Raw genomic sequence first — 26760 nt, forward strand, 5'->3', positions numbered from 1 at the left:
TGGTATGAGCTCGCACTCTGTGTCTGGGGCAACAGGGTGTTAATGGATTACCGAAAGATGTTGACTCAGGCGTGTGTGTATGTGAATGAGGGGTGGTACAAGACTCAAAGTATGCTCGCTCCACTCTGAGGCCACTGTCATCCCTCCCTGCTCTGACCTGTCTCCCTTCTTGATCCAGTTCTCTTCATATAGCATGCTCCTGCTCTGTGTTGCCTAAGAGCCACCAGTCCTTGAGATGGATATTGGGGGGCTGACCACGGTGGTTGCAAATTCCGCTTACATCAATGCTCGTGGAAGCATCGATGGCTCGAATTCGGCAGCTGCTCGGGACAAGAAGTACCACTCCCGGCTGAAGCTGCCCCACATCACGGTGTGTGAGGACCTGCGGGACACCCTGGACTTGTCTTTCCACTCCGTCTGTGTGGAGCAGCCCATCGGCAAGCGCCTCTTCAGGGAGTTCCTCAACGCAAACAAAGAGTATGTCGCGTCCTGCCGGTTATGGAAAGACATTGAGGACTACGACCTGGCAGAGGATTCGGAACGGGCCAGTAAAGCCTCCAAGATCGTGCAGCGGTACATGGACTCCGGTGCCAAACACTTCTGCCCGTTCCTGTGCGAGGACATCACAGCCAAGGTGAAGGAAGGCCAGGAGGCTGTAGGGGACGACCTGTTCGCTGCAGCGTTGGCTTCCACGCTGGACTACCTGCGAGAGGCCCCCTACACCTTCTTCTTAGAGAGCATGTACTTGAAGAGGCTTTTGCAGTGGAAGTGGCTGGAGATGCAGCCCATGGACACAGACTGGTTCCTGGATTTCCGTGTGCTGGGCAAAGGGGGGTTCGGGGAGGTGTCGGCGTGTCAAATGAAAGCCACCGGAAAACTTTACGCCTGTAAGAAGCTCAACAAGAAGAGGCTGAAAAAGAGGAAAGGTTATGAGGTATGAGTTGTAGAAGACTAGACACACTTGCAAGTGGTGGGGTTGGCCCATGGGACAAGACCAGAAGGTAGCATGATGCTTTCTTCCCAAAGGGGAAACGTAGTGAAACCTGTTGAGTCCAGTTTACTGGCAGATGGTTTGACTGCACAAGTGTTTGCACGCTAGACTTTTACACTGGATTTATGAAGTTGTTGCCTAAACAAGGGGTATACATCACCCCTTCTGCATCTGTCCAGCGTGGATTTATCTGGTGTTATTAAACACTAAGACGGCTTTACTGGAAAGCTCCTCTGGATGGGACTCCTTGGAACACTTACACCATGCCCTTGACAAGTCCCCCCCGCCTTCACCTGCAGGGACTACTAGTGACCTCACAGGGACAACGGCCTGCAGAGGGGGCTTGGGTGCCTGAGCAGTGTGGCTAACAAAGTGCTAGCAAGCAGTTTCACTTCTGGAAGAAACACGGCTGCAGCATGAATGCGTCTCAATTCAGAAGTGGGCAGTTACATAAGGTGTTACCTACATGTTACCTACTGCGACTGCTGTGGGCAGCTGCCCAACCAAAATGACGGAAAAGTCTTAAATTTAACTTCAACTTTGTGACTATAAACAAGCAGAAACTGTGTAAATATGTTGTTTGATTATATATTTTCATTTTATATATAATGAATCTCAATGTAAATAACTGTAGAACGGAGCAATTTATCAATTCAGAATAACTACTACTAGCAACAGAGAACAAAAACAGACAGATAAAATGGGAACTTTTTTATTTTTTAAATGAATGGCATTGAACAATATAAAAAAACCCAACATTTTTTTGTGTAGTTTTTTTCCCCTGACTTCATTAGGGAGGCATAAAGGCGAGGGGCCACACTTTGCTCACATCTGGTCTAACGGGAACTTGTGACCAAACATATCAAGTGCATCTCTCAAGTTGGGACTTCAGGTTGCCTGGCATTTGTTTTCAAGGCCAAAGGTCAAAACAAAATGAGTCACTTACCTTTACCTTTCCCAGAGAGTATATTTCCCTCTACTTGAGTCTTGTATTTTGTAGTATGTTGAACAGTTATTTTCAAGTTGTTTAGTTAATGCATGAGGCAGGAAGTCGCTCACCCTTGGATGAGACTCTTCAGTGGCTAAACATTATTAGACTGCGCACTGAGTCATGGTGATTCCCAGTGAGGCTGAAGTAATTGCTAATCCAGAGTTAACAGCCAGATTAAGATGCAGTACTGACCGTTTGTTGATCGACCTTCATCAGAAGCCTCCAACTGTTGATGGAAATGTCCTCTTTTTTACATGGCCACTACCAACTCTCTCCAACAGGGGGCGATGGTGGAAAAGCAGATTCTGGAGAAGGTCCACAGTCGCTTCATTGTGTCTCTGGCGTACGCTTTCCAGACAAAGGAGGAGCTTTGTCTGGTCATGACCATCATGAATGGAGGAGATCTCAAGTAATTTCACACTGAAACATTCCTGCATCCCAAATCGCCATCGTGAACTTGGTCCCTCTCACCCAGGCTTTGTGCCAGCGCTTCTGCCTTATGCAGAAATGTGCTGTGTGACTCAAGAAGCAGTTCATTTGAGAGAGTGACTGAACTGAGAACAAAAGTCCACGACACACTGACGTCATTTGTGACCAAAAATATGACTTCATCGGTTCTAGCAAATGTCAGCAATAATTTCAGATGCTTCAAAATGGTTATATTTTGATTTTAATGAATGATAAATCCAGTTTTAGGTGATTCATTGTCACTAGTTTACTTTTAGACAACTTTAACAATCATATCTCTATTTTTTTTTTACTGGTGCGCCAGGCTTCTGCCACTAAAGTCGGCTCCAACCTCTAACCATAGAGGACCAGAATCCCTATGGGAAGACGTCATAAAGGTTTTGGTTCACGATGAAAAGCTAAATTTAATCCAGAATTGTTCATATCCAACAGTGAAGGCTGCAACAACGATTTCTTTATTTATACCCCCATGTAATTCCATACTAAATCTCATGTCCCAAAGCCCCATATATTTAATATATTTTCTATTACTAAGACCCATCACCTGGGAACCAGAGGTGCTGATCCCCATCCTTGCAGTCAATGTGAGCCGGCCGGTCGAGTCAAACCCCTCTGCTGTAGCAGCCCCTACATCATTACGGCATATAAATTCAATGTATTTTACAGAAGTTTTTATCCAGCTGAAAAAGAAATGCAGGTCCACATGTCCCCCCCTCTGCCCTCCTCCAAGGTACCACATCTATCTGGTGGATGAGAACAACCCGGGGTTCGACGAAGCTCGCGCTTGTTTCTACACGGCTCAGATCATTCAAGGTCTGGAGCACCTCCACCAGAAGAGGATCATCTACCGCGACCTCAAACCGGAGAACGTGCTGCTGGATAATGACGGTAAGTGACAAAATTCCACAGCAATTCGGAAGTTCATGGGTTTGTGCCCGGGTCACAGTTTGTTTGGCTCAACCATCGAGTACTTCTGACTGATCTGTGGATCTTTGGATCCACTGTCCCATTGGGCTTCATTCCCATTCCAGTGGGGCGTGAGGTCGAGTTGGTCGTCTTTTCATCTGTGGATTCACTTGAGCTGACGTGTCCCTGAACATGACTCTGGTGACTCAGTGTCCAGCCACTTACCCGTTTCAGTCTCCTCTAATGTGACGGAGTGCTTATTGATGTTAACTAGAACACTACATCTGTTGGAGCAAGTCTGTGACTCAAAGATGATGCTGAATATCGGAGGAATTGTTGTTAGAGTCAGCTGTTGCAGTGCATTATGGGATTGTAGTCTTAAGGAGTGCCATATACTGCTGAGTCTCAAATACCTGTCAATAGTTTGACATGCCATTAAATAATGACAGATAAGCTTGTTATAACTGGGCTAAACTTTAAGCAGGATTAAATATTTACTGTCTTTGAATTCAAGATTCTGAAGACTTGAAATAGCCCCTGAATCGTGGCAATGCTGGAATGTGTCAGTTGTAGAAGGTGACTGGCGCAGCTCTGAGAGAAAATGCGACCGCAGAAGACGGAAGCGACGAGTCAGCAGAATGAGGCTGGCAACATCTCTTATGAAACTGTTGCCAGGCTCAACAACAGAATTTGTGACCTCTGACCTTCTCTCGTCACTTCTGTAGCGAGATAAGACATGAGCCTGCAATGTTGCAGTGATCAGCTACTACTAAGTTGTAGTTACTTTTCGGGAACTCGAAGACATAGTTTTGGTCATGGAGGTCCAAAACTCTCCCATGAGGTCACCACTTTCCTGAAGGACCAGAGACTCGCTGGTGGACAAGGCAGGGGAATGGGCTGCTTGCTGACTGTTGTGGTTGATGTATCTCAAGGCAACGTGCGAATCTCTGACCTGGGTCTGGCTGTGCAGCTGAAGGAGGGGAAAACCATGACCAAAGGCTACGCTGGCACCCCAGGTGAGTCTCCCACCCGTCTCTCCTGAATCATCACTTTACAAAGAGTCAATAAGTTGCTTTGGTTTCAGGGTACATGCCTCCAGAGATGCTGAAAGGAGACAAGTATGACACGTCGGTCGACTACTTCACGCTGGGGGTGACGCTCTATGAGTTCATCGCTGCGAAAAACCCCTTCAGGAACCGAGGAGAGAAGGTCGGCAAACCACGGCTCTGACTGAACAGCGAGACAAACCCAGACGCGGAGTGGCTGTCTCTTTTGTCTCACATGTTCTAGTCCTGACAAGTGTCTTCTGCTCAGGTGGAGCGTGAAGAGATGAAGGAGCGGATGCTGACTCGGGTGGCGGTGTACTCAGAGAGCTTCAGCGAGAACGCCAAGTCCCTCTGTGACGGACTGCTGGCCAAAGAGGTGGACAAGAGGCTCAGCTTTAGGGACGGGAACTGCGACGAGATCAGAGCTCATCCGTTCTTCAGCAACATCAACTGGAGGAAACTCAACGCAGGTGAGAGGACTGTTCCAAGCAAAGCAAACAACAAAACACATCCCTTCAAAACAAAAGCACTGAGCAATTTGCTTGCTGCTGCTGTTGTTGGTGTTGTTTACTACACATGAAACAAGTCCTCAAAGAGGAACCTCAAATGTCGGTGGTCGTGAACGTGATGTTTTCACACAGGGATCCTTCCCCCTCCGTTCGTGCCAGACCCCAGAGTGGTCTACGCCAAGAGCCTGGATGACGTGGGAGCGTTCTCCTCGGTGAAGGGCGTGACCTTGGAGGATCCCGACAAGACCTTTTTCGACGACTTCGCATCAGGCAACATCTCCATCCCGTGGCAGGAGGAGATGATTGAAATGGGCATCTATGGGGAGCTCAACCTTTGGGGCCCTGAAGGCACCGTGCCCAACGACCTGCGCAGGGAGTCCATCCTGGAGCAGCCCAAGTCCTCCACCTGCTCTGTGTCCTAGAGTCTGTGAAACACGTTGGTGACGGTGGACTTCTGTCAAAAGTGCAATAGATGCAGTTGAGTTTAGGTGTCGACTTGTTCTTGATGCACTAGGCACAAGTTACTGACCCTGTGACCCGACCCCACTAGTCTGACCAGTAATGCACCAGTAATGCTGCGGGTGAGTCGTCTACAGCAGTCATGCAAATGTGTTTATTCATCGTTGTTAGTGAACGTTGTGGATTTTTACATATGCAGCACATTACTTGAAAAATAATGAAGTCCCTAAAGATTATTGCTAATAAAATAGTGGAAAATGAACTGATCATTTCTGTGTTTCTTGTTTTAAATCATCATTCCTAATGTTATTATGTAAAACCACACTCATGTTTTGCTATTATTATCGAATGAAAAACTGCAAACATTTCCAAGGTTCGCAGTTGAGGACTGTTTTGGTGACGAATGTCTTTATATGGTCACTCTGCTCTCTTGACTTCACATCATTCGGTGATGGTGTCTGAACTTGTATGAAGGCTGTAGCTCGACCTGGGTCCAGGTGATAGTAGGAAGAAAATGAATGAATGAATCCTTCCCAGCTGTGACATCAAGTGCCAACTGACTTCATAGAAGCACGGCCCTTACTTTATTTCTGTCTATTTTAATTTAAATCTTTTTTCTTTATACTGGATTTTTGTTACATTTTACACGTTACATTTCTTTATTCTGGATTTATGTACAAGTCTGGAGCTTTGCTGTTATTTGCTAGTGGCTCCACCCCTGCAACTGAAGGTGTCTTGCAGGTGCAGTTCACTACATTACCTGAGTGGCAGTAAGGACTCCATGTAGAGTGTGACACACAGAAGAAGAAACCATGTTGTTTGGATGCTAATGCTAACCCCGTTCTAAGATTTTTAGCCTCTAACATTAGTTTTAAGTTTTGACACGTGTTTACAAGTCCATACAAAGTCAAGGTTTAAAAGTTAATTCCTTAAATACAACCGTTTAGAAGTCCATTCATGTTCATCTCCCCTTGTTTGGACATCACATTTGTGAAGAGCGTCACAAAAAGTCACAATGCAAGACGTTTTCATGTTTGAGCTCATTGAGATATTGAGACTCTTCTGAGCGATTAAACTGAATAAATTCGCTTCACTCTCTGGCTGTCCCCTTGAATATCCTCACCTCCTGCTGAGGGAACTCCGCCAGGAGTGTGGCATTAAATCGCCTCTTGAATTGCTCTAAGAACTTGTGATCGGAGGGAAAGCGGGCTTTGTTGGCCCACAGCAGCGTCGTTCCACTCCCGGCTCTGCAGAAGTGGCTCATGGTGTCCAGCAGCTGCTCCAGACAATCATGTGGGTAGACGACGTCGGCCGCCAGCACGTAGTCGTAGCGGTGCCTGGGGTGAGGGAAGTCCACATCCAGGTCCTGACCCCAGGTCAGCGCGGCCACCTTCGGCGTGTGGCGGCAGCGACCCTTGGTGTTGCGGAGAAGGTTGTAGGAGAGATTGGACAAAATGTCAGGCAGGTCTGTCGCTGTCACCGAAGCACCTGAGAGGAAAAACATGGCTTTCAAATCCCATGCTGTCTTTATGTGAAAGATAGATCCCAACCATGAGCTGTTTTGCTGGAACCCACCTAGCAGACTGGCCACCACAGACAGCAGACCAGTCCCGGCCCCGATCTCCAGCACTGCCTTGTCCATCAGGTTCACCTGCTGCTGGTTGTTCTCCAGGAACTGACACAAAGCGATTGCCTGAAAAACAACCTAAATGTTCACCCTCAGATCAGGGAGTCCAAACCATGGTGACGGGACCAACCCCCGGCCAGATCAGGGCGCCGTACGTGTCCGTCGACTCCCGGATGCTGATGTCATGGCTGGCAAAGTAGAAGGACTCTTTGCCCGGTGAGAAGTGTGCGCTGGGCTCCCAGAAGCTGCTCCTGTCTCCGGCCTCGGCTGCAGAAGTGCGTCAAGCGATGCTGTTTCAACTTGTCATAACATTACGACCCCCTCTATTGTATTGCTTGTGCTGTGAGGCTTCTATCGTACCGTGGCATCTTGTTTAAAGCTGTGTTTGAATCTAACCTTTGTCCTTGATATTCCGTGCCGTTCCTCTGTTCTCCCGGCTCGCCTTCATCGTCTCACGCTGCAGACAGAGTTTGAATACACTCACATTCTTTTATAGAACATTATCACCATGTGGTTTCCTCTCCAATGTTTGTGTTTGTCTAGTGGTGTCTTGTGTCTCCACTGCTATTAGCTCATGCACTATCACCAGCGTTTGACCAGCAGCAGTGGATCAACACAGCTTTGGAAGGGAGTCCAGGTAAAGGTTGTGTGTATGTGGCTCACGGTAGGCTCAGTCATAGTTGGACCACTCTCAGGATGTATTGCCTTTAATCCGTCCGACCCGCTGGATGTCACCAGACTCCAGTTGGGAGCCCAGAAGCACAGCTGGTTTAAACCCTGCTTGTGGTTGATGCCTCAGGACGTCTCTTTCTACTGATCTCATACCTTCTAAATGGCTTTCCTCCATTCAAACATCGCACTTTCAGCATGCAGCATGGCACCGAAAACTCTCAGTAAAGGTGAGGCTCTTACCTCTATGAAGCTGCCCTCTGACCCTGAGATGCTCCTCCAGCGACTGGCTGCTCTTCACTCTGCTGCTCCAGAGTTTATAGCATCATCTGAGACACACCCCTAAACCCAGCAGGGCTCTGGCAGCTGGACGTTTTACATGTCTGACATTGAGACACACGCCAATGATCCTCGCTCCCTCACAACAACAGCGCCCAGTCCATATTTGTAGACAATGTGGTGGAATGCTGGTCGATAGGTGAGAGAGTTATAGATCTGGTGTTAAGTCCTCATTTCATTAGCGCTCGCTGTGAGTGTCAGATGGCAAACCGCGACCATGTTGGAGCAGGAACAAAAGAGATCCCCCACAGAGAGTTGAGGTTCATAACACCGCTCCCTGACAAATGTGCTGGCTTGATGTTGGTAACAGCTATTGTGGTCATCCAGCGATGGATCCGTGGCTGGGGACTGATGCTGCAAGGAGGCAGCGTTTGACTTTGAAGAGTGGCGACTGGTATGAGTGCAGCCGTGGCTCTGTGATGCTCGCTGGTGCTTATAGATCCACAGGCTCAGATTGATGGCAAAAAAGTTAATGCTGCTACTCGTAGTCACACAAACAGCAGCACAATGTTTTGACATCAAAGATTAATACTGCACAGAGACGAATACTCGTATTAATCTTAGTATTAATACTAGTTTTATTAGTATTAATCTTTAATAAAAAGACTATGTTTGGGAAATCTATGTCTTTCCAATCTGTTTATTGTGAATTGAGCAAAGTTAGGTGAAGATGGGTTTAGGTTTGGAGGTACCTTATTTAGAAAATGGAGACAATAAATGAGGTTCACGGGTCTAGTGGAGGATGACGGAGAGGATAGATGGATGGGATGGTAGGTTTAGGTGGAGGGGACTTGCTGTGATGGGGGAGTTTGTGTCCACCTCACCTGCGCTCAACTTTCAAGTGGACCATGTTGCTTTTCAGAGCACATGTCTGGACTACATGAAGCCTTCTGCAGGTCAATATTCAGTGCAATCCGAGTCTCACCCTCACTCTCCCTGCAGGTCACCTGGTCAACCTTATTGTAGATTGAACGGATAAGAAACTGCCTCCTTCTCCAGTGTAGTTCAACTGGGAGATGCTGAGTCATCTTGCCCTCATTCTCATTCTCCTCATTCTCACCAATTGGCACCTCAGGTGGATTTTGCTGTCTATACTATAGAGAGTGAATTAGCCTACTATGTTAAGAAGAGGACTGGACCTGCGTCCACTCAACTAACTTGGAGCTCATTTCTTTATCTTCTTTCAAAATAGCTTGGATCCATTTTACAATATTTGTAATCCATGTCATGAAATAAGCACTGTTTTTGACCAAAGTTGCCTTTGAGAAACTCTAACACGAACAAGAACGAGGCGACAATATTTGGATATACAATTGTCCTCTGGTGCTATTGGTGACTTCGGTGGTTCTGTGAAATGGTTTTTGCGATCATGACATCAGCCCCGTGTCCATCTCATATAGGAATAAGGCCCTCAGATTAGCGTCGGCATGCTTCGGCTCTAAAAAAAGCTTTGGCCTAAACATTGTTTGCGATCTGTTTTTGTCGCTCAGGCCTGTAATGAAAAATTCACAAGTGACTGTAGAAAGCGAGGAATCCTGCCGGCTGAGCGCTGCTAAGCCTGTGAGGCAGCACGGGGCTCAGTGAGGGGGATTCAGGGTGTCAGCATGTCCCCTCGCTCAGCCGCACCCCCAGGAGCTGCAACAACAGTCCCCCGCGCCCAGAGAGAGGACGGGAAGCATCGCTGATCCATTCTCATCTAGGTAAGTAGTGAAAAATATGACGTTTCTAACCCCTCCTCAGCTGGATCTGCTGCTGGTGAATTCTGCTTCAGCTCTCAATAACTTCATCGGGGATGATGCATTTGCTGTCCTGCTGCGGCAGAATGACTCTCGTGGACAGTTGTAATACAGGTCTTTGTGCACACATGATGATGGACGATTCAACGCTGACAATCTAAATATACTCTCTTTCCACTGCCAAAACAAAGATGGCGGAGCAAGACCTGGCATGTACCACAGTTATATGTGTGTTTCAGGTTCGTAGAAGGCATGTGGACAGGTTCTTGCAGAATAGGTGGAAGCGGAGGGCACTTCTTTCACTACCCTTCATTCATGGAGAGGATTCCAGATTTCACATGAGTCTATCAGCTTCCACTGGCACTTACCAAACAGCTCTAGCTCTTAGAGTGAGAAGCTTGTCATCTGTGGGAGCCTCAGCGTAGAACAGCCGCCCCTCAACTACCGAGGATCTGGAACTCAGATCCCATTTGTCTGAGGGCCATTGGGTGCAGCCTCAGTCTCTTCACAGCAACACTTCCTGGTAGCACAACAATGGAGTCTAAATGTGTCGCAGCGCTATATGTAAAATATAGATAAGTTGAGGAATATTTGTGGTGAGGAGGTCGGCACATTCAACGGGGGGATAAGAGCTGCCAGTCACCCGGGGTAATCCAGAGGTCGTGGAAAGGTTGCGGGCCAGTGGAAAATGAGTCACACACGGAGACATGTGAGACTTTACAGTAGCCGCATGTGCAGCGCCAGTGTGAACACATCAGTTAATGGGTGATAAGCTTCTTTCATTGAAAAGTAGGAGACCAGATTTAGGAATTGGTTGCGTCCACATACCGCAGCAACAGATTACAATCTATCAATGCCTCTGTCGGTGCTGTGGAGAGTCGAGAATGTCAAGACTCAAATTGGGGCGTGAACGGATTTGTGGCAACTGACGTCTGCTGGAAGAAGACATGTTTAATGTGAAAAGAGAGAATACATTAAATATATTACAGTGATACCTCGGTTTTCGAACGTCTCGGACTTCGAACAAATCAGAGTGCGAACAAAAATTTCGAGATTTTTTTTGCTTCAGATTTCGAACGAAAATCCACAACTCAAACTCCCCAAAAAAATGCCGGTAAAGACATAAAAAACAGCTGATGCGCTTTGTTAGTGTGCAGCCTCTGTATGCAGACGTGGTAGCTACATTTACTGACTGTTTTTTCTTCATATTGAGGTGTAAAATCTTTCCTGTCTCCACACTGGACCGTGGTAGAGTGTCACAGGGGAGGTGCTCGCTCTCCACACCTCCGAGGCTGGAGCGCACACTCCAGGGTTTGATGTCCTGTTGTGGGCGTTACTTGGTTTATGACTTTGTCACAGCCAAACTGCACAGAAGCGCACATTCAGAGCTGGACACGCACCGGGCACCTCTTCACTTCTGGAGAGACGTCACTCACTCGGCAACCCCTCCCACATGCAGCAGCCACACACATAGAGGAACAGCGCACCTGCAGCAGACACTCTACATTCACTCCTACAAAAGACTATTTTAAGGCTTGGAACGCATTATTTCTTTTCCTATTCACTGCAATGAGAAAAATCGATTCAGATTTTGAACAAATCGCTTCTCGAACGGCCTTCTGGAACGGATTGTGGTCGAGAACCGAGGTACCACTGTATATGTATAAGTCAGAGATGAGCAGAGGTCAAGTGAGGTCGACAAAACTTTTTTCCTGACTGGTTTCATCCTGCTAGAGAGACCTCTTAGAGGCAGCAGAGGTCAACGGGTAAAACCTGTCCATTAGTTTCTTTCTTTCCTAATAATGACCATCAAAGTGAACAAAAATTTTGTGCAGTTGGGATTATGCCAACTGTTGTCATAGTGAAGTGAGGGACTTTTTGAATCGACCGCTCAAGGCTCAGGAGGGATTCATGGGCTCGTTGGACTTTCATCTCCAAAACAAAGATGGAGGGAAAAACATAGACCTCTACCGGAGATAAAGAGTCATTGCAGCGGTAGGACTCAAAAGAGGGAAGTGGATTTTCTTCAGGACTTCCGTTGTGCTTGTTCACCGTTTCTTTTTTTTTTAAGTGAGATTTATTATCACAGTTTTTAATTTCGTTATCTGATTTACATAAAAGAAGAGCGACAGATCATAATAAATAATATGGTTATAATATTTTATAACCATCGGTTCGTCTGCTCCGCTTGAAGTTGAACCTTACTAAACCATTGGGTGACGCGGCCCGCCACCTATACGGGCGGGCAGCGTCACCCAGTGGTGAATATTGAACATTACAAAGTGAGGAATCAAGTTCACTGCAACCCCGAAGTTCCTCAACCTTTGACCTTTCGACTTGCAGAAACAGTAATGGCAATATGTAACAATGTGACATGTGATACACGCACACAACACACTTAAAATATAAAATATATAATATAAAATACAATTAAAACAGAAAATTATCATGTTCAAACAACATAATAGGAGTAATATCCATGATCAACAATGACTCTAATGTAATGACAGCTGTAACAATAAACGATAGTTAACAATGACTCATTTCAACAGTTAAAAGGGTGAGTTTAAAAAAAGTAATTTGAAGAATAAGAAACACATTCATCGCTGAATGTCTCATGAAACAAATTTTATCGATTTATTCCCTCCAAAACAGGTGGCAGCTGTAATAATCTGTAATCCGATTTTCTTTCTGAACATAAACACAAATGCTTCAGGCAATTAAAAAAATGAAAAAGACAACTTTGGATTATGGCAGGTTCATATGTCGACAGCCACTTCAGATGATGACAAAGGCTCCATTGTGAGTGAGCCTTGTGCAAAGTGATGATCCGGACATGTGTGTGTGTGAGAGTGTGTGTCACATGACATCAACAGTCAGACACCAACAGCTGGTCCTGCTGATGGTCAACAGGTGCTGCAGCAGAGACTTGCTGCATTTGTGGGCACCGTGTGTTATTGTACGCACGTGTGCCCATGCACTGCCTCTATGTGTCTGTGTGTGTGTGCGCGTGCATGTGTCCGCACTTGTAAGCATGTGTGCACTTCAGCCGGCTCCACAATGTGCTGTTGTGTGTGAGCTCTGCTGGACAGAAATCTAATATCCAAGGACACAGTAGCTGGAGCTGCAGCTGCCGCCGCGCTGTGCTTCAGTTACAAGAGGACCACTGCTGCAGCTCTGCAGCTCTTCTTCCTGAATAAATAAAAAAGAATAGTGCTATTCTACAGGACACTTTGATTGTGCTTGGTGAGCTTTAATGCTTTTAGTAACGTTGCTGTCGAGACATGACGAGACATTTTGTCGTGAAAAGTTGCCGCACTTGTGTAGAAGTGCTGACACTTTTTTTTAGATTTGCAGACTTTTAATCAAATAACGGTTGTTTAGTTTTGTGAATTTGTGACCTGCTGCAATCACGTAAATACAATCAAATACATGGTGAAACTGAAATTATAATAAGTGATCAAATAAACACAGCTTTATTTTGTTTTACATTTTTTAAAGGGTGTTATCATCATTTCATCATAACAGTCAATACTTTTGTGCTCTCAATATTTTGACTAACGTAACCGATTATTAAACAAAATCTTTGTGAGAACAAAAAATTTGTGATGCATATGCTGCGAACAGTCATCTACTTTATCGTTGCGTTTGCATTTTTATCATTAACATTTTTTTTTCTCTTAATTTAAACCATTTCCACAGCTATCACTGCCTAGGTATGTTTGTTTTCTTTTTTCTGCAGATAAAAATCTAGATTATTATTTGTCATATTATTTTGCTGGCTTAATTTATCATAGTTTTTCGAAAAAGAAATGCATAAAAAACAAATAGATTTAATTAAAAACATTAAATTGACAAAAGAATTGACAATAATAGCACAGAGACATAAAGAGTACCGTGCTAAGTACCGTCATTATAATTCATATTAAATTCAAGGAATAAACAGGAATAAACAATCCGATTAACGATTAAAATGTAGTGCCTAAAGAAAAAAGAAAATACATACATAATAATAATGGCAACGGTCTTATAAATTATCATATCATAAATCCTTAATGATAAAAAGTGATACATTACATGCTGCTGCTGAGCAAGCGGCTATTATATTATATTATATTATATTATATTATATTATATTATATTATATTATATTATATTATATTATATTATATTATATTATATTATATTATATTTTTGGTATATATTATTATATATTTGATATTTTGTATACATACTCATGCATGAACATAGTTTTCTTTACTGTTAAATAGAGCAATACAGTGATTTAATATTAAAGATTTAAAGTAAATTATTAAAAAAAACTCATCGAGGCAAGTTGATGGTGGAATCGCCGGTGCGCGTCGCCGCCTACGTCATTTGTTCACGGGCACGCGCCTCATCTAAAAGTTGCAGCAGCTGCAGCAGAACTTTGACCCACCTCAGTCAGCGAGAAGAACGGGACCCAGAAATGGAGCCCACGATGCTCATGCTCCCTCTTCTCCTCATCTCGCTGCACAGTGAGTTGTATTGCATTGTTCCGCTCCCAAAGTTTGTTTTTGCTGCTGCTCTGTGAGTTTCCTGGTGACTGGCGTGAGAAGACAGACTGGGTCGTGTAGCTTCTTCTGAATGTGGAGTTTACCGTCGACTGCAAAACATTGGGTGCTTCGGTGCGCTGCGTGTCCGCGGCGCATTTGCACTGTTTCCACTTGTTTTAACTCATGTGTCTGTGGGATCATCTGGACTGCAGAATCCTCTATTATCTATCATCTATTAATTTAGTTATTATACTTCATCGAATGTTTGGAAACTCATAAGTGAGTTAGTGTTATTTTTATTGAAAAGATTGTGTGGAAAACTACTTTAATAGAAGCATATTTACATGAAGTGGTTAATGAGAAAACCTGTTAAATGGCAGTGGCGGGATGATGCGTTCAGGGACCTCAGTGGCTGCCAGTGCTCTTGCCCGGTGCTGCTGGGGCGTCGTGTTTACTTTCGAGCCTCTTTGATGCCGTTTGAACTTCAGATCCCCGAGCTGATGGCGCAGGAATGTGATTGGCTGATGCCCTTTTTCTGACCCGCAGATGAAAAACTCGCGCGCGCTTTATGATAACGCGCCATCGTTTACACTGACGGACGTGTTTATGCGAGGTCACGTGGCACTTATTTGCAGATCAATTTGGCAACAAGCGATGAGCAGAACTTTTGAAAGATTCCACTTCATCTGTGTGTTTATGTGCGCGCGTGCCACGCCAGCTGAGGGGGGTGAGGTTCCCCTGATAAATCATCACCTTTCTGTGCTTAAAACCACTTGCTCTCCACCGGTGTACTGCACAAACACGAGACAAACACGAGACGACAAGAGCTTCTTATCCACACCAACACATGGGAGGCGAATGCCACAGTCATGTAATTATGAATATAATTGTTATTGTGAATATTATTGTATTTTTAATTCTTAGATGAAATATTTTGCTGGATGCTGGGTCTTTGCCAGTTTCTCGTGTTTTGTATTTTGCACACAAGCCAGGAAATATTAGAGAAAATGAGCCCCATTTTGAAGCAAGCTACCTTTTTTGAATACAATTTTATTTCTTGCCACTGAGTTGTTGATGTGAAAAGGAAGTTTAGAATCAAAATAAATGGCATCTATGTGGAATTCGGTCTTGAACGCAAACATGGCTAAAGAAATAAAATAACCCGCATTATTATTCACGTGAAGGGTAGCTATATACTATATATATATATATATATATATATATATATATATATATATATATATATATATATATATATATATGCACACAGTTCGTGTTGAACATGAAATCTGTTCGTGTTGCAAATTGCCCCTGATCCAACATGGATTTTCATACTTGCATGAACTTAAAAAAAAAAAAAAAAAAAAAAAAAAATATATATATATATATATATATATATATATATATATTCGTGCTGCAATTTGCAACAGATTTCACGTCCTCTACTGGATGAATATATTTTATAGAGAACACATTTTCTAAAAAACACTTTAAAAGCAAAAATCTTTTTAAACAGCCCATTGAATGGATTGTCACTGGGTGCCCGACACACAACTGAGCAGACGATTTGGCTGCTCGGTAACGTCCACGGTTCCATCACCGTACGCCCCGCCACTGCTGTATTGTCTCTGGGAACAGCTGTTTCAGATCCACAGTCCCATCTGTGCATGTAGCCGTCCCGCTTCATTACTGCGACTTGAAGGAATGTGTACATGCTGCTGGATTGTGTGTCAGAGAGTGAGCGTTCGGGAGCAGGGGGTTATCAGGTCTGGATGAAGAGGCCCGACCGAGTCATTCATCACCTGCATTCCGACGCTACACCGCTCCTGGCACCAGCAGCTCCAGAGCACAGTCGGACTGCAGCTGCCGACGGAAGAAATCATGGCAAAGCTTTTGTCTTCAAGATGATCTGTATTTGTCATTTCAACTAACAAACACTGTATTCTTCCAACAGTTCTTTTCATGTGTTTCTTTGGTTTAGCTCAACACACCACATTACAAATGTCCTATTCTTGTGTCTGAACTTGCAGTCCTGCTTTTTATGATTTTTATTCAGGACACTTTTATTTTCTGACGCTGCAGGTCCTTTGTGTGAGTCAGTGACAGTCAGCACTAGAAAACCTGTGGTCGAGGTCCATGAGCACACAGGTAGGCTCTTTACTGAAGAAAGTTTGGTCATTTCTAGTAACAAATGTGATGTGCTGGACTGAATGCTGGGAATGGTGTCAGCCGTGCATCAAAATATCTCCCTCAAATCTGATACAAACATTTAGGCATGGCTATTGGTATTGACCGGTTCAAGCTATAGGCCCAAATATCCTTTAATTTAATTTTGTGTCCCGTCAACATGTCTTTATTACTTTACAATGGTGCGTGAAACAAGGTGTATAGCATTGTTTTTTTGTCTACTTCAATGTTTTTGCTGTTTTATACTATTATAAATACCCAGTCAAACGTTTCAGTTTTAATAAAGTCAAAGCAGTTGTGCCAACTTGGTGTGGTGTTTTTAGGTGACATGATTAAGCAGTTCAAGTACAAGGTATCGATCCTCTCGTACTGAAGTGGTATTGAGTCGTCCCTGGTAATATTATGTGAAAAAATCAGACTGTTTTGTGTCACTTTTTGATCAATAGCCTTGTTGTTCTAATGCAGGGGTCTCGCACTGCTCCACAAAGGGGCAGGAGTGAGTGTAGGCTTTTGTTACAACCCAACAAGCACACACAGTTTAACCCCAGTGATTCTTAACCATAGGGCCGATGGCTTCCTTGAGGGCCGCTAGAAGTTTTTTTGATTTACACCTTTGGGCCGTGAGGGCTGTGAGACGCTCAGTTTTAATACATTAACCACATATGGTGTCAGTAGTGTGTCACTGAATTGACTTGACAGCTGCAAATCTGTGATAGTTGACAACTATGGAGAAGTTCTTAAAAAGAAAAAATGATAAAGAAAGTGATGCCGCCCCCAACTGTAAAAACTGTTCATGAAAGCACTTGTTGGAGCAGTTTTGAAAATTTTACACGTTATTTATATCTTTGGAGTTTAAATAAAATATATTTTATTTTATCATATTTAGACATGTTTTATTATATTTATTTTATTCAGAATTGTATTCAGTTTTTCCAATTTTCTCAACAGTTTGCATCAAATGTATATTTTTTCTTTTTTTCTATGACAAATGAATATCTTTGCGATGATCACATGGTTTTATGTCATTTCACACAGGTTTTGATTTGTTTCCATGTATGTAGGTTAAATACGGTTATTGCTCATAAATGAAAATTGAGTAATGAATCAGTTCTATAACTTCAGTGGGCCGAGATCAAAAAGGTTAAGAACCCCTAGTTTAACCAATCAGGTGTCAGCTGAAACAAGCAACACCAGACTCACTGTCGAATGACACCTGATTGGTGAAAAGGCGACTGGTTGGAACGAAAACCTGCAGCCCTTTGAGGACCCCAGGTTTGAGACCACTGTTCTAATGGATGAGCTAATAAGCTAATGCTAATTTAAAAATGAAAACCGTTTTTCTTAAGCAGAAAATGTAGCATCCAAAAACACGACTAACATTTGATGAAGACCCGATAATTCAGCCAAAGCAAGTCCACGGGCAGATGGAAAGCGCTTTCAATCCTCTAGTCAGAACACACAGAGCAGCTAAAATGGTTTGTTTAGGACTGAAAAATCACCTGTTATAACTATATAACTACTGTGGAAGCTCAATGACGCAGTGTGATGAGGAGATGGTGCTTGTCTGCCTGTAGATGCTGTTCTGTCCTGTGAGTTCAGGACTGAGTTGGAGCAGAATCCTCGAATCGAGTGGAAGAAGAAAGGAAAGGATGTGACCTTTGTCTACTTCGCCGAGCATTTCACTGGTGAGCTCCTCACTTGTCTCTTCCTCCTCTCTTCTCTATACACCTGTCCGTTGTCTCGGCAGGACCGTATGAGCGGCGGGCCAAGATCGACGGAGGGACGCTCACTCTTCACGCCGTGACTCAGAAGGACTCCGGGGAGTATCGCTGCGAGGTGACCGCCATCCGGGATAGAAACAATCTCGGTGAAGCTACAGTGACCCTCAAAGTCCTCGGTACGACTCCTGGACAAGCATGAACCTGCCCATTTATTCACCCTTTGATGTTGAAACCATTCCAAATGTCAAGTTCTTCAAATGTCACTTGGCAGTGTGTCTTGTTGCAGAGTGATAACTACCAGCCACAAACACTTGGAGTGTTCAAGGTGGAGCCACGTATCCACGTATGAAGTGGGCCAGTTCAGGACAGATATCCTAGCTGGCTCATAACGTCAGCTAGCTGTAGCTGTCAGAGTGCAAGAAGTTGCACTCAATAATGCTGGTCAATGCTCTGACTAGTCAGATCATAAGGATTTTGAAATAAGTACTTGCTGCTTGCACATAACCTGCTGCGTCCCAAAAAGCTCGGAAGTCGGAGTTGGGAATGACAGCTAGCTCAAGCATGTTCCAGTCATCGGAACACACATTCTCACACGTGACTTGTCCAGATATAAGCAACGTTTTGATAAATAAACTCTTACTTCCTGTTTGCGATTGGAGGAAGAAATGTTGGATTTCTTAAGTGTAACTTAAAAAACACTATTAACCTAGTATGCAGAAATTTCCAATACGAATCTCCCCGTATGTTTTGTCTGCATCATTTTGCCAGCAAAAGTTGTGTATGAAACAGAATCTCTGAAAATACTTTGCATTTCTTCCACTCAGTGCCGCCTCATGTGCCGTCCTGTGAAGTCCCGAGTTCTGTGTTTGTGGGCTCGGGTCTGGAACTCATGTGCAAGGACAAGCAGAGCGTCCCTCCTGCCACGTACCGCTGGTACAAAGACAACAAAGCCCTCATGGCCACATCCGACACTCCGTTCAGCATCGACTCTAACAAGGGCACCCTGGTGAGCCACTCCACTTTTTTAGTTTCAAATGGCAGCATTAAAAGCCTTCTTTCTCTCGAGCAGAAGTTTAAAAGCGTGTCGAAAGTGGACGCGGGGATGTACCGCTGCGAGTCGTCCAACAGTGTGGGGGCGCCCAAGAGCTGTGTGGCGAAGCAGTTGAAGGTCATCGACTGTAAGTTTTAACAATATCTGTCTGGTGTTTCTAGCCAAAATGTTATGGGATTTTTCTCTCCTAGATCCTCTGAACCTGACCATCCTGATCGCAGGAGCATCGGGCTTTGTCGTGTTCATCCTCTTCTGCTGCGTCTGCGTGTGCTGCTGCCGACGCCGAGGCTGCTGCAAAAGTGAGTTTGTGGTATGAACCATTGTTGGTATCAATTAAGACCACAAAAAATGCAAGCCAGAACTGAAACCCAATCAGATTCGGTTGGTTCTGGGAATGATAATCCGCCTCTGAGGCAGCTCTGGGAGGTTTACAGTTTTGAGAGGATGTGGGTGATGGTAATCTTTTAAAGGAGAGCATGTGCCTTTCCGACTTGGGGAGAAGAGGGATGAAAGTTTGTTTGAGATGCAGAGAGAGATGAAGATGCAGCCTGCCACACTAACACCAGCCTGTCATGTGACACCTGTTTGTTTCAATCTTCCTCGTGGCCTGCAGAGAGTTTGTGTTTCCTGAGAAAGAGTTCTGAAAACAAGGAGCTGATATTGTTAGTGATCTGAAGTGTTGTGGATATGTGATGCATGGATCTATGTTTAGATGTTGGTGTTATACTGAAACTAACTCCTATTCATTCTGCCCTGACGTGACTCTACGCAGAAGAGAAGAAAAGCAAAAGGTAAGTTTGTTTCCAAATCGTGACTTTTCTCTCTTTACGGTTGAATTCCTTTTTCTATATCTGACAATCATGATGGGCATCGGTGTGTCTTTGTGCTCAGTTCAGGAGGGGAACAGAGTGGTGCTCTTCTGCCTTCCCCAGCCATTGTTTCTAATGTTCGGGCTGGAAATGTATTTGATCTAGATTATCTGCTCAAGCTCGTAGCTACCACGCGCATGAAGTCTGGAGTCATGGGTTTGAATCTGTTACGAATGTTGTACCGGGTCACCAGTGCCAAATGCTGAGCTCCTGTATGTGGTTTCAGATCTCAGTCTTGATCAGTTATTGGAAATTCCTCCTCAAAGACTGAAGCCTGTGCTGCAAACACAAAAATCTGATGTAGAAATTGGTCATTTTCTGCAATGAACATATGGATATGAAGCTAGCTTTTTTTTTTTTTTTTTTTTAAGATAAAACCAAGTCAGAACAGCTTCCAAAGCAGTTGGTTGGAAGCGACAGATGACAGGGGATGTCAGATTATATCAGGAAAAAATAGTTATCAGACAAAAATCGAAGTCTCTACACTCAGCTTGGACAGATGGAGTCAGATGAAGCAGAGTGAACCCGATGTGGCAGCAGCAGGTTGCATGCTAGTTCTGCCTCCCATCTCTCTGGTCATAATGTAATGGTTATTGTTATTCTTTGTCTCCCAGCGCCATGTACAACCCACCTCCGCCTCCACCCATCCGCAACGTGAGTGATCAAAGAGCGTGTTATCAAGTCTTTTCGCTGACTGACACAAGTTTTGTCGGCGTTTGTTGATAAGGCTGCGATTGCCTGCCGCTAATTGAAGGAAGCCCTTCATTGTCTGCCTTTCCATCCGCAGCTCAAGAACTACAAACAAACTCAGTCGTTCATGATCTGATGCCACAACATCAAAAAAACACGAACTTGGGAATGTTGCATGACTTCCTTCCAGACGACCCTGTGACTGCGACGTGTTGGATGTACAGATTCATCTCTCAAAAACTGCAGTTTTCATAACACACTTCCAGATTCCTCACCTTTCTTTGTTTTGACAGTTTGGTTAAAAAAAAAAAGTATTCTACTTTCAAGAGAACTCTGTTAGCGGTTCATCATGTGTGTTTTGGGGCCATTATTCATCTGTTGAGACTTATATTGGTTTTTCCTCTCCCTACCTTCTTCATTTTATTTCTCTTATAGATGCTATTTTTCTCTACGCGTTTTTGTGTATTTTTGTAGTGTGATGTTAACTGTACTTCTGTAATGTGAATTGAGCAGAAAAAGAACAGGTGTCTGCACACACTGACCGACGATTGGACTTTTGAAATTGTTTTAATCCAAATATTCTGTCACAAAATGAGTTGTAATGGCAAAACAACCGAGACATTATTCGCAATTTGACCAGCGGACATACACTGTGCGATTCCAGCCACAACTGAAATGAACTTTTTTGAACTTGAGCGTAGCAGACTGCAATTGGAATATTCATTATTTCAAGGATTATTATTGATATTTAATTATAACATCTTTGTATTAAATGAGCCAGAGACAAGTTCCCATGGCCGGTATGTGAACTTGCATACATATGTTTAAGATGTTTTGGAAAAACATGTACAGTCAGTGGTGACTCACTCACTGTCTTGGAGTCAAACCTGGACCGACTTCCATTATCCCAATGATGTTCAGTTAACACAGTTGGAATTTTCAGCGTAAAGTCAGTGATCACAACCTTAGATGTTTTTATATAGTTTCATGTACTTAAGTACATGACATGTACTTCTGTTTGAGTAGTACATGTGTACTATGGGAAATGTATCTCGTGATGGAATTTTGAAGTCATATTTTGTGTGTTATGGTGAAGAACAACACTATATCTAGGGGGGGAAACAACCAAAAGTAAAAATACCTCAGAGCCAAGTGCATAATGCCACAAAGTTGATGGCGATCACCAGTTCTTTCTATGTCGTACTTGAGTACGGATGTGTTTTTAACGTTGCATATCAACCAAGCTCCATTCAAATCTAATAGTAATGAAACCATTTGCATTCCAAGTTTGTTAGACAATTGCACAGTGTATGTCTGACCCTTTCCTGAAAACATGTTTTCCACACCTTTAGCACTTCCTGCTTTATGTGTATAGATTTTGTAGACTAGCCTCAAGCACTATGATTATGTATCCAGTCAACTCACATGTTCCCTTTTAGTTTGAATGGACAATTACTCACCGTTTTTAAATGTGGATTTTATCATGGAAATTTTCATGCTTTGCTCTTGCAGGGAATATGTAAATGCTTACTTCACCACCAGGTGGCGACAGAGCACTTCCCGAATCCATCCCGGTAGCAGCGCGAGTGGGTTTATTTATTGTTTGCCAACAGTAGTACTATTGTTTTCTCTTTTGCTGTAGTTATCTCCTCGCTCCTGCTTCCGTCATCGCTAAAATATTTAAACTGATCTGCGCAGTGATTTCTGCTTTACATTAGTGCTTGAAGTTGGAAGAACTTGTCGTGTTTTATCGTTTGGAGACTGTGCAAAAGATGCGAATAAAGCCGATACAATAAAATCGTGACTATTTATTTTGTTGTTATGTACTGGTATAAAAAATACCGTTACACCACGATTTGTGTCAAAATGAGGCCAATGAAATTATTTCGCATTCCTCTCTGTATTCGCTGTTTTTGTTTTTTTTTCTGAGGTGAGTTGTTCTAGATTTTTGTCTCTTCCTCCTCTGTCCTGCACCCTTTTATTGCTCTCTCATGCCAGCTGCCACAAAGAACATAGTCTGAGAAGGTTTCCAGTTTGTCACTATTATGGTGAAAGCATCAACACTGAAACATCATCAGGCAGAGTTCTTTCTGATGTGCCTCAAACCGCCGCTTGGCCTCATTTGTTGGTTGATGTTTTCCACCCTTCAGAAAAGCTTTATTCCCTGATGCATTGTTGTTGCGCTTCCAGAAGGTGAACATCACCTGAACTATTCTGGTGTGTTGAGCTGTGTGCCTTTTCTCACTTTGACATGCAGCTAACAACTTTTACAGTCGATTAATCAGGATGACCTAAACAATTTGACAAGTCTACATATGACATGTACAGGCTGACGAACACGGCAACACCTGAAATCCATCACTGCTTCTCACGTGGACTCATTGCAGTTTGCCTACAGAGCCAACAGATCTGTGGACGATGCAGTGAACCAGGCCCTTCATTTCGTTCAGGAGCATCTGGACTCCCCAGGAACCTATGCCAGGATCCTGTTTGTGGACTTCAGCTCTGCCTTTAACACGATTCTTCCAGCTCTGCTTGAAGACGAGCTTCTCCAGCTCAATGTCCCTGACTCCCTCTGCAGATGGATTACAGACTTCCTGACCAGCCGGAGTCAGCGTGTGTGGCTGGGGACAACTGTCTCCGACACTCAGGGCTGTGTTCTCTCTCCATGGCTCTTCTCTCTCTACACTAACTGCTGCACCTCCAGCCACGAGTCCGTGAAGTTGATCAAGTTTGCGATGACACCACCATCATCGGGCTCATCTCAGATGGAGATGAGTCGGCTTACAGGAGGGAGGTGGAGCGGCTGGTGTCCTGGTGCAGGGACAACAACCTGGAGCTCAACGCCCAGGAGACACTGGAGATGGTCATAGACTTCAGGAGAGTCACAGTTTCTCTGTCGCCTGTCATGTTGGCTGGTTCACCCATTCCTATTGTAGACTTCTTCTGCTTCCTGGGAACCACCATCAATGAGGACCTCAAATGGGAGCGAACCATCAGGTCCCTCATCAGGAAGGCCCAGCAGAGAATGTTCTTCCTGAGGCAGCTATGAATACTACGACTGCCGACGAAGTTGCTGGTGGAGTTCAACACAGCCATCATTCAGTCCATCCTCACCTCCTCCATCCCCGTCTGGTACAAGAGCAGACTGCAGCGCATCATACGCTCTGTTGAGAAGTTGATGGGTTGCAGCCTGCCACCTCTTCAGGAACTGTATGTCTTCAGGACCCAGAGACGTTCAGGTCGGATCAGAGCCGACCCTTCTCACCCTGGTCATGGACTGTTTGTTCCTCTCCCCTCTGGCAGGAGGCTACGGTCCATCCAGACCAGAACCTCCCTTCACAGGAACAGCTTCTTCCCCTCGGCCATCAAGATTTTTCTGTCTGTAATTTATTTTTCTGTCAGCACTTTAGTTCAAAACACTTTCCTAGTTGGTGGGATCCCCACTGACCATGACAATAAATTTGATTCTGATACTGAACATGTCTGTAGTGTAAGAAAGTACATGTAAATAGTTAACTTGCATAGAGTTTAATGTTTTCGAATTTCAATTCATCTGAATGAGGACCTCTTTGGCATCATAGGAGCACCTCACTATACTTGTTTTAAAACTTGCAAAATCCTGTTTTATCCCACTTTTCTTGTGCTCTTGCAGTGGGCTAAGGAGGTGAGTTAAGCTGGATGGTGTAGCACAGTCTGGAGGTGTATAGTGCCTGACTGAAATAGCATCCTGTGGAATGTTGCTCTAAGAAACAGAAGGAATGAATCTTGAAATGAGGCTGGTCTTTCATTACCCATTTCATTACCCAAAGTTTGTGATCGCAGGGGAGATCCAGATCTTTGCCCTTTGGCTCAGCTCTGTCTGTGGTGGTTTTACTCCACTCACTTGATGCCCAGATATTTAAACACCACCTCCTGGGTACGGATTGTGTCTCCATCCTGGAGGGGAAAGCTGAACGTAGCACTCATAAATGTCACGCACACATGCAGATAAAAAGGAGAATTAAACAAATACGCGTGCGTGCTCTGTGGAAGCTTGCAGAGAGATGACTTATTACACATTCACCACAGTCTATTTTCTGCATGGCTCCGCCATGAAACCCAGCAGGTGGGCCTTTACAGTGAACGCGAAACAATGACGTGAGAAAAGTCCCACATGCTCAGCAGCCAAATGTGTCCTAGTGACGGAGGTTCTGTTGCACCTTTAGCAAACGCCCATGTCTGATTCTTTATTTTTCCCCGTGGCTTCTGTTTGAACATCTGAGGCGAGTCTCCGTCCTGGATTCCGGCCCTGAATTACAGCTGAAGGAGGCCGTTGCATCACATAGGGAAGTGTCTCCGATGGTGACATACGGGTGTGAAAATAAGTGAGAGCGATTGGGAGAGAGAGAGCGAGAGATAGAGGAGTGGGTGGTGGCTGCCAAATGAAATCTATGTCAATACCAGGGTTTTGTGAGATGGTAAATTAGTCCTTGCGTCAGGCATCTCTGAGCCTTGTTACCAAATTGGCAGCATGGGGACATTACCCACCATCACTTCTCCCCAAACAGGTGGCGGAGGCACGCATCAGGGATCAAGACGATTTTTTAATATCTAAAATTGTGGCCCCGTTTAAGTACGCCGGGACTCAAAGCTCTGCAACCTAATTTTATCAGCTGCTCAGCAGTCACAGCGCAACACTCCAATGGCACTTCTTATTAAAGTCGCAATTGCAGTGACACTGGCTTGGAATTTTCAAGGTGAAAGAGTGAGTGTGATTATTGACTGGAAGATATGGAATATTTCTGATTGTGTCCTCAGTCAAACAATATCTTCAGTCCTTCATGTATGTCGCTTCAGATGAAAAGAAGTGGCCATTTTGCTGGGTTGGTGGCTTCACTCAGCCCAGGTCGGATCCCAACAAAGCAGTCAGAGTGACTCACAATATCTGCATATTTCAGTTGAACCATTTCAGACGGAGAGGCATTCAGCCGCTGTCAGAAGTAATAAAAGATTCAAACTTTATTAGAATGAATCCAAAGTTACAAAAGCTATATTTCAATATTTAATACCAGAATGGACTAGTTTAGGTTGAATCTGTTCACATGAGCATAAACATCAGGCTGGAAGTGCATCAGTGACGGGCAAACGTGTTTTGTCTTTCTCATCGCATCTCATCAAGTTTTTTTTAAACATTTATTTTTCCAACCAATGTCAGCTACTCTGCTTCATCCCGGGTGTTTTGGGTTATGACCTCCCATTGCATGTTGAATTGGTGCACTGAAAGTTGAAACCATACAAGCGATGAATGTGTGTTATTAGGGCTGACGTTTTGTTTCTCTAATAAATAAATTAATGTGAATAAATGGTACCATTTTTTAAATCTTCCAAACATTGCTCAATCATGTTCACGTTGTGTTTGTGTCCGATAAATATGTTCAGCTTCCGATCAGCATTTGATATTTGCGTATGATTTCTGTTCAGGAAATGGCTTTAACAACTTTCTGGTTTTATTTTCACGTCTTCCCGAAATGTGACGATTAATCCTGAACTTAAATTATGTAAGCTGATTTAATTTTTTAATGTTAACTTGTCTCCTTTGACGGTTGTTTATATATGAACCACAATTTGTGATTTATTTGCTTATCCCAATCAGTCCCTCCAGGATCTTACTGAGACAAATCCGATTCCATAAAGGATCAAAACGATGAATGCAATTTCAACCAGTCCTCATGGCTTCTGTGAGGCGTGGCAGTTTTGTCCGATGCAACTTCCCTCAAGTCCGATCCAACACTTCAACCCCCTTTTGCCTGCTCCTCTACACGCCACATGCGTCATCATATTCACCCCCGCCTTGTTGAGATGAAGTCCTGTGAAGTCACACTTACCCACAAATACTGGGAATAAATGGAACTAAAATGTGGAACTCACTAGTGCAGCATGCCGTCAACCGAGCCCTATATGGGGTGGACGTAAACATGGCTAAC

The 26760-nt window shown here is 44.1% G+C and overlaps 3 protein-coding genes across 3 annotated transcripts; 2 read left to right on the top strand and 1 right to left on the bottom strand.

Moving 5' to 3' along the window:
• The first annotated feature begins 117 nt into the window (after positions 1-117).
• On the top strand, positions 118-5653 carry LOC128766249 (rhodopsin kinase GRK1-like). Its single transcript, XM_053877761.1, has 7 exons — positions 118-934; positions 2264-2391; positions 3181-3338; positions 4289-4372; positions 4441-4565; positions 4671-4872; positions 5044-5653. The coding sequence occupies exons 1-7, from the start codon at positions 236-238 to the stop codon at positions 5331-5333; spliced, it is 1686 nt and encodes a 561-aa protein (XP_053733736.1). The 5' UTR covers positions 118-235; the 3' UTR covers positions 5334-5653.
• A 270-nt stretch (positions 5654-5923) lies between these two features.
• Positions 5924-7921, bottom strand: mettl21cb (methyltransferase 21C, AARS1 lysine b). Its single transcript, XM_053877762.1, has 5 exons — positions 7910-7921; positions 7394-7454; positions 7128-7264; positions 6946-7063; positions 5924-6858 (listed from the first exon to the last, which is right to left on the bottom strand). Exons 2-5 carry the CDS (start codon positions 7443-7445, stop codon positions 6461-6463), a joined length of 705 nt encoding a protein of 234 aa, XP_053733737.1. The 5' UTR covers positions 7446-7454; positions 7910-7921; the 3' UTR covers positions 5924-6460.
• Positions 7922-14169: 6248 nt separating this feature from the next.
• On the top strand, positions 14170-22575 carry jam2b (junctional adhesion molecule 2b). Its single transcript, XM_053877398.1, has 10 exons — positions 14170-14258; positions 16359-16424; positions 18038-18148; positions 18211-18360; positions 19009-19190; positions 19254-19362; positions 19427-19534; positions 20008-20026; positions 20719-20758; positions 20892-22575. Exons 1-10 carry the CDS (start codon positions 14210-14212, stop codon positions 20928-20930), a joined length of 873 nt encoding a protein of 290 aa, XP_053733373.1. The 5' UTR covers positions 14170-14209; the 3' UTR covers positions 20931-22575.
• The last annotated feature ends 4185 nt before the right edge of the window (positions 22576-26760 follow it).

Source organism: Synchiropus splendidus, chromosome 10, assembly GCF_027744825.2.
Source record: "Synchiropus splendidus isolate RoL2022-P1 chromosome 10, RoL_Sspl_1.0, whole genome shotgun sequence".
Classification (NCBI taxonomy): Eukaryota; Metazoa; Chordata; class Actinopteri; order Syngnathiformes; family Callionymidae; genus Synchiropus; species Synchiropus splendidus.